This window comes from Entelurus aequoreus, linkage group LG08 (genome assembly GCF_033978785.1).
Source record: "Entelurus aequoreus isolate RoL-2023_Sb linkage group LG08, RoL_Eaeq_v1.1, whole genome shotgun sequence".
Classification (NCBI taxonomy): Eukaryota; Metazoa; Chordata; class Actinopteri; order Syngnathiformes; family Syngnathidae; genus Entelurus; species Entelurus aequoreus.
The window spans coordinates 36659631-36673615 of record NC_084738.1 but is presented as its reverse complement, the minus strand read 5'-3'; the positions used below and the strand labels follow the sequence as shown (position 1 = coordinate 36673615).

The 13985-nt window shown below is 40.3% G+C and overlaps 2 protein-coding genes across 3 annotated transcripts in view; one reads left to right on the top strand and one right to left on the bottom strand.

Moving 5' to 3' along the window:
- LOC133655848 (caveolae-associated protein 1-like) overlaps nt 1-5256 on the bottom strand; it is a 62195-nt gene extending 56939 nt beyond the window's left edge. Inside the window, exon 1 of the mRNA XM_062056413.1 lies at nt 4509-5256. Within this exon, the coding sequence (XP_061912397.1) occupies nt 4509-5024 (516 nt within the window). The 5' untranslated portion in view covers nt 5025-5256. The remainder of the gene's footprint in view (nt 1-4508) is intronic.
- A 6201-nt stretch (nt 5257-11457) lies between these two features.
- Nucleotides 11458-13985, top strand: part of LOC133655846 (V-type proton ATPase 116 kDa subunit a 1-like) — a 72484-nt gene continuing 69956 nt past the window's right edge. For both annotated transcript variants that reach the window (XM_062056411.1, XM_062056410.1), the window contains exon 1: nt 11458-11909. The gene's annotated coding sequence lies outside the window, so the exon portion shown is untranslated. The remainder of the gene's footprint in view (nt 11910-13985) is intronic.

Genomic DNA, 13985 nt, shown 5'->3' with positions numbered 1-13985 from the left:
CCATGAAGCCCTCTAAAAAAACATCCAAAAACCCCAAACTATACTCCATTTACATGTCGTGACCTGCATAATAACCAAGTGTCAGCAATATAAGCGCAAATGCAGAGGAACTACTTTGAGCGGCGCTGTGATCAGAGAGAGGTAACGAGCTTATGCAGCTATTGACATATTGAGTCGGTGAGCTTCTGCATCGCCTCTAAGTTAGTAAAAGTTATTTTTAAATTATGTTTCTAGCTTGATTAGTAGAAAAACGAAACCGAAAAGTTGGTCAACTTTTACATTCAACTTTGACCCGAAGATTGCGAGATCTGGATGATTTTTTTTGTTTTTGTTTTTTATAGCTGCATGAGGATTATGATTTCGTTATCTATGCGGGAAGATATGAACATCCCGTAGGTTAACATCCCACTGACAGCAGACGTTGTACAGTAAGTGATTGTTTTATTATGTTTGTAGTTTTTATTTTGTGTTCAACACTTAGCAATACTGCTACTTGTTGAACCTACTTATCATCTACCTTAATCTCAAAAATATAAGGTTCTGGGTCATCATTTATACCAAAGTAGTAGTTTCTCATGAAGTCTGCAATGATTAGTAGTAGTAGTTGTTGTTGTTGAAGGAAATAGCGAACGTTGTGATGAAATTAAAGGCCTACTGAAATAATTTTTTTAAATTTAAACGGGGATAGCAGATCAATTCTATGTGTCATACTTGATCATTTCGCGATATTGCCATATTTTTGCTGAAAGGATTTAGTAGAGAACATCGACGATAAAGTTCGCAACTTTTGGTCGCTGATAAAAAAGCCTTGCCTGTACCGGAAGTAGCGTGACGTCGCAGGTTGAAAGGCTCCTCACATTTCCCCATTGTTTACACCAGCAGCGAGAGCGATTCGGACCGGGAAAGCGATGATTAACCCATTAATTTGAGCGAGGATGAAAGATTTGTGGATGAGGAACGTGAGAGTGAAGGACTAGCGTGCAGTGCAGGACGTATCTTTTTTCACTCTGACCGTAACTTAGGTACAAGGGCTCATTGGATTCCACACTTTCTCCTTTTTCTATTGTGGATCACGGATTTGTATTTTAAACCACCTCGGATACTATATCCTCTTGAAAATGAGAGTCGAGAACGCGAAATGGACATTCACAGTGACTTTTATGTCCACGACAATACATCGGCTTTAGCTACGGAGCTAACGTGACAGCATCGGGCTTAACTGCAGATAGAAACAAAATAAATAAACCCCTGACTGGAAGGATAGACAGAAAATCAACAATACTATTAAACCATGGACCTGTAACTACACGGTTAATGCTTTCCAGCCTGGCGAAGCTTAACAATGCTGTTGCTAACGACGGCATTGAAGCTAACTTAGCTATGGGACCTCACAGAGCTATGCTAAAAACATTAGCTATCCACCTACGCCAGCCAGCCCTCATCTGCTCATCAACACCCGTGCTCACCTGCGTTCCAGCGATCGTCGGAGCGACGAAGGACTTCACCCAATCATCGGTGTGGTTGGCGGCTAGCGTCGGATAGCGCGTCTGCTATCCAAGTCAAAGTCCTCCTGGTTGTGTTGCTGCAGTCAGCCGCTAATAAACCGATCCCACCTACAACTTTCTTCTTTGCAGTCTTCATTGTTCATTAAACAAATTGCAAAAGATTCACCAACGCAGATGTCCAGAATACTGTGGAATTTTGCGATGAAAACAGAGCTTTTTGTATTGGATACTTCCGTTTCAACCATTGACGTCACACGCATACGTCATCATACATAGACGTTTTCAACCGGAAGTTTCGCGGGAAATTTAAAATTGCACTTTATAAGTTAACCCGGCCATATTGGCATGTGTTGCAATGTTAAGATTTCATCATTGATATATAAACTATCAGAGTGCGTGGTCGGTAGTAGTGGGTTTCAGTAGGCCTTTAATGCGCAATCATATGCTTAAAATGACCAAAATATGTATTTTCTACATGTTATTATTAATGTAGCTGTTACTACATTACATATATACTTAAAGCATGTACAGTATATAAACGCTGATGGAGACTTTTAGATGTTTTTTTAGAGCAATTTATAGGCAGGATAGAGTGAATCTCATTGGCTCAGTTAGGTGACTTTTGCTAGCGTTTATTTGCAAGCGAGATAATGTAAAAGTAAAACAATTATGTGTGTGCTTGTCTCACAAAAGAATTGTGAATGATAGACAAAACTCCCCCCAAAAAGTGCAGTTCCCCTTTAAGACCTTCTCTTCCACACCGTCTTTCAAATCTTGTGTTGGACAAAGCTAAGAGACCCCAGTGCATTTGATAAATATGTCAGAGTTTACACAGTCTGGACTTCCTAAAATGGAGCTCTCATTTGAGCAACAGCACAGATGATGAAAGAAACAGAGAGGGCGGTCGGCCCAAGACATGCTGTCTGAGTTAAGGGTGGAAACTCTGAATGTTCTTGCGCCACTGTGCAAAAAGCTGCAAGCCATTACATATCACACTGCTGCCTCACAGGCTAAAAAAAGAAGCAGGTCTCCCCTGAACTCCCCTTGAAGTAAAAAAAAAAAAAACCTCTTTCTTTTCAAATACAATATTTGCCTACCACTTCTTCTCTTTTACTATTAAAAAAGAACTTGAACACAGTTGTGGTGTTTTCCATCGATGTTTGACAAAAGGGAAAAGCGAGTTAACTTGCAAAACATATTATGTATGGGCTTTAACAAACCAGTGAGCGGTCCCACATGTGAAGGTGTGTCTGCTTCAGATCTAGCCGTCGTGCGATATGCAAGGGAAATATCTGCAAGGCACCTGGAGTGCATTCCAAGTATGAGCAAGTGTAGAGTAGGTTGAGGTGTGGCAACAGCTAGAACCCAAAACCACATCCAAGTTGACTACGTTATGGATATGAACAGAATGAAAGTATGCATCGTGGTGAAAAGAAAGCGTTGATTTGGGGTGCTATTGATATTTCTGGAAATGTTTAAAAAATAAATAAAAATTAACACGATAAACTTTTTTTTTTTTACATTAATAACCTTTGAGCAATTTAAGAATTTGGCATTTAGAAAATAACCAAGGCTAGAGGGGGGGGGATTTGAATTCTTAATCTTACCAAGTTAATATATATACAGGAATATATTTCTATGCTTCTCGCACCCCCAGTCCATAAAGCAAGGCTTCTAACGGCGTGGTTGGATAACTTTGGGGTAGAACAACTTGACTGGAAAATTTATAATCTTGTTCATTTTTAATTGTGTTATGCTCCTGGAGGGTACAATCTAATACACTGGAAAAAAAAATCACAATCTCACCAAGTATATATTTCAAATTTCTAGTCAAAATATCGAAACAAACATAACACAAGTCACATTCCCCTGAATAGTAATTTCTCAGTAAGACATAAAAACGGTGTCTTCTGAGGAAAAACAAACTACTTTTGAGCATCCCAAGTTTGTTATAAGACACACAACTTCCCAATACGAGTAAGTATAGGTAATAACAAGTTTTAATTGGTCATTTCAAGATCACTTTTAAGCTGTTAAAGCAGGGGTAGGGAACCTATGGCTCTCGAGTCAGATGTGGCTCTTTTGATGACTGCATCTGGCTCTCAGATAAATCTTAGCTGACATTGCTTAACATGATAAGTAATGAATAATTCTGCTGATAATCAGAGTGTTAAAAATAACTTTCAAAATATAAAACATTCTCATGCATTTTAATCCATTCATCCATTTCCTACCGCACCTGTTCAAGAAGTCGCATTAATGGTAAGAAGTATTTTATTTATTATTGGTTAGCTTCAGAATAACAATGTTATTAAAAATAATAAGAGACTTATTACACTCTAAAAATGTTGGTCTTACTTAAAAATGCACGCATTCAGTTGTATTCAGTGTTAAAAAATATAATATGGCTCTCACGAAAATACATTTTAAAATATTTGACTTTCATGGCTCTCTCAGCCAAAAAGGTTCCCGACCCCTGTGTTAAAGCATAAATGTAATGTTTTATTTCAAGAAACCTTACAGTGATGTACTTATTCCATTGGCAGGTGTTTTTGCTCATTACAAGCAAAAAAATTGTTTTACTCTTTTAAGAGGGGCATTTTTTCCAGTGTATGGTTTGCAAACATGTTCCACATTTTTTGCATATATTTTTTACTATTGGAAGTAGTAGTATTAGTATTTATATTTAGGTGTGTGACTTTATATTGACATGAGATATGTTGGAAGAAACTACACATATATATAGAAAACAAGTGTTAAAGTGGATAATTAAATTCATGTAAAATATAGTTCAGACTTCTCAAAAAGTATGAGTGTTTCATTGTTCGTGATACAGCAGTGATGTGAGACAGCACCGCCTGTTACTTGAACATTTGCCAGCAAGATAACCTCTAACCACACCCTTAAAGTCCACAGGGGCTAAGTACAGTAAATTGTTATGTCACATTCATCCCATCCACTCCAACCTTCCAAAGTGATGCATGCCAATCATCTCTCACCCACCTGGTAGAGCATGACTTTAAAGTTGCGCCTTTTTAGCAGCTCGGCCTCGTTGTTCTCCAGCTTCTTGATTTGTCCCCCTTGCTTCTCCAGGTTGGCTCGCACGGTCTTGACGTTGGCGCTCACCTTGTTCACCTTCTCCATCATCTTATTGACGCTGTTGGATGTGGTGCTGTGGCTCTTGGACAGCTTGGTGAGCTCGCTCTGGATGTTGCTCACCGAGTTCTCCATCTCCTGCTGCCGGGCCTCCAGCCCGCTCTGGGTCTGCTGGATTTGGTCCACAGCGCCGATTATCTTGTCGAGCAAAGACAGCACGACCACCCCGTTGACCTGATAATCGTTGTTGTCTTTGGCAGCCTCTTCTTCATTAGCCATGTTGGTCAGACCTTTTCTTGCTGCGGTCAGGCCATCATCTTCATCTTCCGACGGTGGGATGTGAAGCTCGTCGTCTGAGATCTCAGTGAGGGATTGTGGCTCCAGCTGAGCACTTGAACACTCCAGTGCTTCCATTGCTGCCATGTCAGTGAAGTTGAAAGTGTTAAGTTAGTTACTGTCTGCTTGCTCACCTGCTACTCTTGTACTGGTAAAGGCTCTTGCGTGTCTCAGGGATAAATGCTCTCTCTGTCAGATCTCTACAGGCCACTTCGAAGGTGGTGCCAAGCAAAGCTGGATGTTACCACATGAGCGCTGGGCTGTGAATGCCTCACCAGGCAGAGAAACCCTTATGTCAAGCTACAACCAGCAGTGTTTTCTCTCTCTCTCTTGCCACTCTCCCTTTTTTCCATTCGCCTCTCCCTCTCCTCCTGTCATCAAACCCCTCCCTTTACCCCTCCCACACACATTCACAGCAGGAAAATAAGACTCCACCTTAGGTTATGGAGGTCCAGCCCTTCAGTGATTCACAAACATACCCCTTGTGGTCGTTGGGTCCCATCAGCATGGTTGGAGATTAGTTGAAATGTGTACACACATGCTTAGGGCCTAGTAGCCTAAGAGGGGGTCGGGGCTGAGGGGGTTTTGACCCCCCCCCAACCTCAACACCACCAAACACCCCGTCCGAAAACACAGTTTGAAAAAAAAAAAAAGAATCAGGATTTATAGGTTGATTGGCAACACTAAATTGGCCCTAGCGTGGGAATGTGAGTGTGAATGTTGTCTGTCTATCTGTGTTGGCCCTGTGATGAGGTGGCGACTTGTCCAGGGTGTACCCCGCTTTCCGTCCAAATACAGCTGAGACCTCGGACAAGCGGTAGAAAATGGTTGGCTGGATGGATTTTACGCTACGGAACCACAACAATTCAAAAATATCACTCATTCTAAAAATAATTTTGTTCATAATTACATATTTGCGACGTGGACGTGCACCTCAGTGCGAGTGTGGTAGAAGACAGTCAACTTTAAGTAAAATGCTGGCTATCTGGGAGACAGTCAGCGCTTTTAGCTAAGTAGTAGTACGCTAGTCTCTCACACAGGCGATGTGGGTTCGAGCACCTCTCAGAGCAGTAGGGAAAAAAACCACGAGAGAGAAAGACAGAGCGAGAGAGAGAGAGAGAATACGGCTATGAACACCAATCAATGCATTCCGCCGTCAAAATCGGGGGCCCCTGATTGAGTGGGGCCCCTGGGCTTCAGCCCAGGTAAGCCCGTGCATTAAGAATAGGAATGTAAGGTATTATCAGTTCCGTACAACCAAAATGCAACTCTTGACTGATTATTTATGGGGCAAAAACATGCAGACGTTCTAATTGTTGTGTTCCTGTTCTCTGTGCACTTATCACCAGCTGACTTTGGTGTAGTTCTGGACTCATTCCTTCATTCATTCATGCAGTTATTCACACAATGACACAGATGGCACAGCTGAATCTCCTGAAAGTTAGTTACAGTATGTGCCAGTTGTGCAAGTGCCTTAAGTTTTTACATTTAGGGCCTAGAGCCAGTTTAGTATTCAGTTAACCAAGTGCTTCTCAAGTATTTTTTGTTATTCCCCGCCCCCAGGAAGAAAAAAGTATTCCACCCCCCCCCGCACTCTCCACCGCTACTATATATAGTGTCATGTCCATATATAGTTGTTATAAGTACACCTCTGCATAACGTTTTGTCCTTATTAACATTATATTAATACAACACTCCAGCCTTTCCTCGTTTCCCGCAGTAGTCCCGGTGAAGCCAAGCGCAACATATGCTTTGTCATATTCTAGTACGGCAATGCACTGCGCCCAGTGGTCACACCACTTTTTGAGAAAAACCGAGTTGACCTAACATACTGTGCTTATTTTGGACTCTGGGAGGACCAGTAGAACTCGAGGAAAAATATGCAAACACCACACAAAAATGTCTAGGAGAAATATCCTTTTATTTTTGTTTTATGATGATTATTTTTACCATTGTTGTTAGCATGATTTCATATTGACTGTGGCTTATTATCTCCTGCCCTGCGTTTGCGCTGACTAATGGTCTCCTCCAAATTCTTTTGATTGATTTATTTATTTAAAAGGGTCATAATATGATTTTTTTTCTACATTTAAGACACTTCCTTGTGGTCTACATAAGTTGTAATGGTGGTTATTTGGTACAAATGTTGCATAGATTATGTTTTACAGACCATCTTCAAGCTGCTTTCTGACAGTCTGATGTGCAGTTTTGGGAGCGGTCTTATTTATGTGCCTCCACTTTGACAGTGTCATCTCCCTGCCAGCCATGATGTAGTTTTTAGCACTTCCCTATCAAGTCTCCTAAGAGATAGAAGTTTGAACTATATGCTACTTTCTATCAGAAAGGGCAACAGCAGAGGATGCATGTGACTGTACGAGCCAGTCTGCCCCACAACAGGAGGATTGAGAAAAATAAGCTTATTGACACAGCGTTGGACTACAATGGCGCACTCGCGCAAAGCTCTTTCGGTAAAACTTTACCATATACGGAGATATCCATTGACGTCACAATTGGGAAACACGTCACAAATTGCGCAAATTCCAAACGGCTCAGTTCGAGGAAGTATGACGTAGTATAAATATCTCCACCATGCCTCCATCGTTTGAATCCAAACTTTGGGGACCTTTGCGGATCCCAAATAGACAAAAACAGGTACCAAGAGGTAAGAAAATTAGTTTTCTTATGATAATTCCCCTTTAACCTCCACTGTTTACAAATTGTTCACAGTTACATTTTTAAACCAAAAACACAACAGGAACACCACTGGCTAGCTTATGTTACCATTAGTGTTTCAACAGAACATAAACTGTTTATATTTTTTCACAATTACAATAAATTTATGTAAGACAAAAAAAATTACTGGTGTTTGAGTTTGAGTTTGAGTCTATTTCGAACATGCAAGCATACAACATGATACATCACAATTTCCAGTTTCTATTTTCAACATGTTCGAAAAGGAGTAGGAAGAAGCAGAGCTTATTTAATCCTACCCCTTTTCTTTTACATAACAGTTGCTGGTGTTTACAGCAATCACTCACCCTGTCTCGTCAACGTGCACGTACGCGCTAGGAACACATTCACACATAGAAAAACAGTGTAAGAGAAGCTTTAAATAATTTGCAGTCAAGTTGTTGCTATGATAAAATATACCTTCGAGAATAGCTAACATTAACTATCCAAAACGTTATCGTTAGCTGACAAAGCAAACCCAAAGCAAATGCGCGTGCACATGTTATGCACGTACTGTACGTATACAGTTATACACATTTTTCTGTAGCTATACCGCTTAAAATACATTGGAAAGTTAATGCCTTCTGTTGCGAAGTCGCATGGCTGCAGTTGTAGTGACCCCAAGATGCAGGAACCAGGAGAGCGGTGATCAGGTAAGAGGATTTTATTATCATTAAACAGAAGTAAGCAGTCGTGCATGTAGGTTCTACAAACATAAATCAATCTTCGAGCACTGAGGAGCGCGCGAGACAGGCATAAATAGAAACATGCTGATTGGCAGCCGGTGTGGACCGGCTGCCAATCAACAGCAGGTGAGGGGAAAAACAGCGCTCAGCGGACAAGCAGGAAATGGAAACAAAATAAGAGCACTGAAAGGAAATAAACACAAAACAAGAAAGCACAAACAGAAATGAAGTGACAGATCGTCACACCTTCATAGCTTCTGTGTAAATGTTGCAAACAGCCCCTTTAATCAGGTGGGTCTATTAATCATTTTGAGAACACTTTAGTATGGGGAACATATTCACCATTAATTTGTTGCTTATTAACATGCAAATTAGTAACATATTGACTCTTAATTAGTCATTATTAAGTACTTGTTAATGCCTTATTATGGCCTTATTATACAACCAGTAAGCCATTAACTAAGAGTCTTCCCTCAATAACCTCAGAATTATTGCTTATTAGTAACCCTAACCCAAACCCTAACCCAGTGGTTCTTAACCTTTTTGGAGATACCGAACCCCACCAGTTTCATATGCACATTCACCGAACCCTTTTTTAGTGAAAAATAAAATGTTTGTTTTTTTCAAATTCAAGGCAAAGTTATATTATTTTTTTTACTGGTGCACAAAATGAACTGTGCATGAACATCACCTTGTTCAAAGAACAAAACCAACACAGTGCATGAACTCACAACAAATTACACACCTGCAAATCAATGTGACTTCTGCTGTTGCCTTTGAGAGACCAGTTCAGATATGCGTGGCTTCACTTTGGTAAGTGTCACTCTCATGTCATTTTAAATGATAAAGTAAAATTATTTATTAATTTTCACAGCAAAGTCTGTTCCTTTTCTTCGTTTTCCACCCAGACATACAATACTAGTACACAGCTCACGAAAAACAACATTTTTTGTTATTGTCATTGTAAGTGGGCCAAAACACTTATATTAGAAAATAATCTAATTGAAATGACAGCTGTCATTTGATTATTATAATAAAACATGTAATTTGTTATTTAGTCAGGTTTGGGACAGGTGTTCTCACATGTGCTCCACTTTTAGAGGGAACATTGTTTGAGGGTATCCATAATACGGCGATAGGGAGAAGTTTTGGGTGTGTCTGGACCTCCGCGGAACCCCTGAGGCAGACTCACCGAACCCATAGGGTTCGATCGGACCCAGGTTAAGAACCACTGCCCTAACCCTTATATGGGTCTTAGGTCTTAACTCATTCTCTTTCTATGCCACATCAATATGGAATGCGCTCCCAACAGGTATAAAAGAAAGGGCATCTCTATCCTCCTTCAAAACCGCAATAAAAGTTCACCTCCAGGCAGCTACAACCCTAAACTAACACCCTCCCCAGATTGTTAATAATCAAATGTAAACAATCAAATGCAGATACTTTTTCTTATGCCTTCTGATCTCTCTCTCTCTCTCTCTCTCTCTCTCTCTCTCTCTCTCTCTCTCTCTCTCTCTCTCTCTCTCTCTCTCTCTCTCTCTCTCTCTCTCTCTCTCTCTCTCTCTCTCTCTCTCTCTCTCTCTCTCTCTCTCTTTCTATGCCCTCTACTTGCTGTCCATATCCTACCAAATTAAACCTACACTGTTCCAATATCCATTTAAATGGGTTATACTTGTATAGCGCTTTTCTACCTTCAAGGTACTCAAAGCGCTTTGACACTATTTCCACATTCACCCATTCACACATACATTCACACACTGATGGCGGGAGCTGCCATGCAAGGCGCTAACCAGCCATCAGGAGCAAGGGCGAAGTGTCTTGCCCAAGGACACAACGGACGTGACTAGGATGGTAGAAGGTGGGGATTGAACCCCAGTAACCAGCAACCCTCCGATTGCTGGCACGGCCACTCTACCAACTTCGCCACGCCGCCCCCATTTCTCTGTTCTCAATTGTTGATGACTGATGATAACAACCAAACACAACCCCCCCCCCCTCCCACACACCCCGGATTGTAAATAATGTAAATAATTCAATGTGATTATCTTGTGTGATGACTGTATTATGATGATAATATATATCTGATAGTATATATCTGTATCATGAATCAATTTAAGTGGACCCCGACTTAAACAAGTTGAAAAACTTATTCGGGTGTTATCATTTAGTGGTAATTTGTACGGAATATGTACTTCACTGTGCAACCTACTAATAAAAGTCTCAATAAATCAATCAATGTTCCCCTAGTGTCCAAACAACTCTAAATTAAGTATTTGTTACTTACAATATGTTCTAAAGTGTGACCATCATTTTAACTACGTCCTGGCTAAAATAAAACTTACTTAAAATGGGGACGGTAATACAAATAAATACAATAAATTGCATTAAACCCGCAGTATTAAATATTTTTGACCAATATGCTTTTATTTTTGTGTACAGACTTTGTATTTCCGGTGGACTGTATTTAACCTGACGGACCTTAACGGCCCGCAGTAGGGATGGGCGATACCACACTTTTAGGATTCGATACGACACCGATACTTTTTCTTGCATTTTCATCGATACCAATACCGATACCGATACCAATAATATCTTATTGGCAATTTTTTGTCAGTCAAAAATATTATTACTATTGTTATTATTTAAGACAAATCACAAGACAAATACAGACCATTTATACCACATTTGTTATTGTCAATATATAATAAAAGTAAAATTAAAATAAATAACATAAATATGAAAAATAAATTAAATATTATATATAATAATAACTGTATATTATATATAATAATAATAATTAAATATTAGGGCTTTCCAATCAACAGTCAAATCCGAATTGCAAGAAGCTGCAGTTATTTTTTAAAGTTTGTGATATAATTAGCAATTAATGCAATATGAAATAGGCTAATGTTTTCGAAATGTAAGAAATCATGTTCTAGATTAAAACCAAAATCACATTCAATCATATATTCAAGATTTTCTTGGAAAAAAATAAAACTGTAATGCAAAGATGAAGAATCTCCAAATTGTATCTCTTTCTTATCTTGTTTTAAATACTCAAGCAATTTTCAACTAACAGTAAATTCCCCTGTGTGGAAATTATTTGAATTTAGGATAATCATTTAAACAAAAATATTCAGTAAACATTACTAAAAAAAAAAACAATGCCTGTTTTAAGTCAACAATTGGACAACACTGGATATGCCTGGCTGCATCGCTGTCGGCTGGCTGTGTGTGTGTTGCACGTTGACGACGCTCATTCGCTGTCTCCTGTCACGTGACTGGGCCAGCTCTATACTCTGCCAGGTACAGGGGTGTCCCAGCACATAGTAAGTTAAGTAAGTCATCAAAAACATCTGAAAGTGATGCTTGCACCCCCCACACGCCGTTTTTTGGTTTATATCGATACTTTTTTCAGAAAAGTGATGCCAAATGAGTAGCGTGTGAGTATCGATATATCGATACCACAGGATCGACACGCACATCCCTAGCCCGCAGCATCCAGCATCCTCGGCTCTTGACAGGCCACAGAGCTGATTCCCAGCTCCTTCTAACCGTAAGTAAATAAAACAAACATATGCAAACGATGTTTGTTAACGCGTTATATGGCCAATGGTTGTGCGGTATTTATTAACCATGATATGTTCGGCTTAGCACTTGACGTGAGGTTTGAATGGACGTGTACACATCCCTTAGCTAGTACGTGCTGTCGCAAGTTCATTTCCACTCTAGTCTTTCCAACACAGTCACATTACGTCGACGTTTTATTTAATGTTTATGTCATACGCGTATGGTTGTGTTTGGTGGGAGGGTAAACAGCACGCCTGTTCAAGGCAGAGGATGCTGTCACAGAAATGGAAGCCAGCAGCATCATGGCGTCCTTGAGCTGAAGGGCAGAGCTGCAGCAGGAAGCCTGCACAACTCAGCTTCAACCCACCAAGCTAACATGCTAACACAGAATCATTATTTCTTATCTAATAATACGTAACATGCTACTAAGTCAGAAGATTTAATAGATTTGAAAGCACTGTTATTGTGTTGTTGTTATTTTCCATTGGCTTAGTTTTGCTGATCTACTTCAAAAACATGTTTATTTTTTTTAAATTAATGACAAATTAATTTAATTTTGCTTGAATTTAAAGGAGAACTGCACTTATTAGAATGTTGCCTATCGATCACAATCCTTATGTAAGATAAGAACATTTGTTTTTCTTTTTTTATGCATTCTAATTTGTAAGAATACGGCATTTATGAGGTGGCTAAGAATGCTGCTAATTGGAGTGCACTAGGGTTATGCAGTATACCGGTATCAGTGTAGTACCGCAATACTAATTCATCATATTTGGTACTATACCGCCTCTGAAAAATACCGGTCCACCACCCATCAGTGGCTTTGTGGTTAGAGTGTCCGCCCTGAGATCGGTAGGTTGTGATATCAAACCCCGGCCGAGTCATACCAAAGACTGTAAAAATGGGACCCATTACCTCCCTGCTTGGCACTCAGCAACAAGGGTTGGAATTGGGGGTTAAATCACCAAAAATTATTCCCGGGCGCAGCCACCGCTGCTGCCCACTGCTCCCCTCACCTCCCAGGGGGTAAACAAGGGGATGGGTCAAATGCAGAGGACAAATTCTAGTGTGTGTGTGACAATCATTGGTACCCCACACCCCCGCGCCCCTGTCGTTGTCACGTCATTGCTGGTTTACTTAGACTTAGAGACTTAGACTTCGACTTCCTTTTATTGTCATTCAAATTGGAACTTTACAGTACAGATAGGAACGCAATTTCGTTGCATTAGCTAATTGTAGTGCAGGATAAAAGAGCAATAAGTTGCAGATATAAATAAATAGATTACTGTACAGATAAATATATTGCACTTTTTCATATGCATCCACGTTTATGGATGTATGTTATATTGTTTTTATATTCCAGCAAGTTAATGTGTTTTTGGGGGGGGGGGTTGAGGGATTTATTATGATGCGTTCAAGAGTGATGGCCTGAGGGAAAAAGCTGTTACAGAACCTGGAGGTTCTGTTACGGAGGCTGCGGAACCTCTTTCTAGAGTCCAGCAGTGAAAACAGTCATTGGTGGGGGTGGGAGGAGTCTCTACAGATTTTGTGAGCCCTGGTCAGGCAGCGTCTTTTTGCGATTTCCCGGATAGGAGGAGGAGGAGTCCTGACGATCTTTTTCCGCCGTCCTCACCACTCTCAGCAGAGACTTCCAGTCTGAGGCACTGCAGGCTCCAGTCCAGACAAGCATTCTTACATGACGGAGTACTTACAAGCAGACACAGTGTGTAGACAGAAAAGGTAGAACGGACGCATTTTGGCTTAAAAACTGACGATAAAGGTGAAGTTATAACACTGAAACACCCTCAGGAAGAGGTGCTTTAAGACATGGCTAGCTAGCTAGCAGTTAAAGTCCAGCCCCAGTCAGCAGTGTTTTAGCGACTTCTAAATAATTAATCCTCGCCTCCATGGCGACAAATAAAGTATGTTTCTTACAAGTATCATCCCTGCAGGACGAGGAATAGCTAAACATGCTTCACTACGCACCGTAGCTCACCGGCGTCAAAATGTAAACAAACGCCATTAGTGGATCTACACCTAACATCCACTGTAATGATACCAA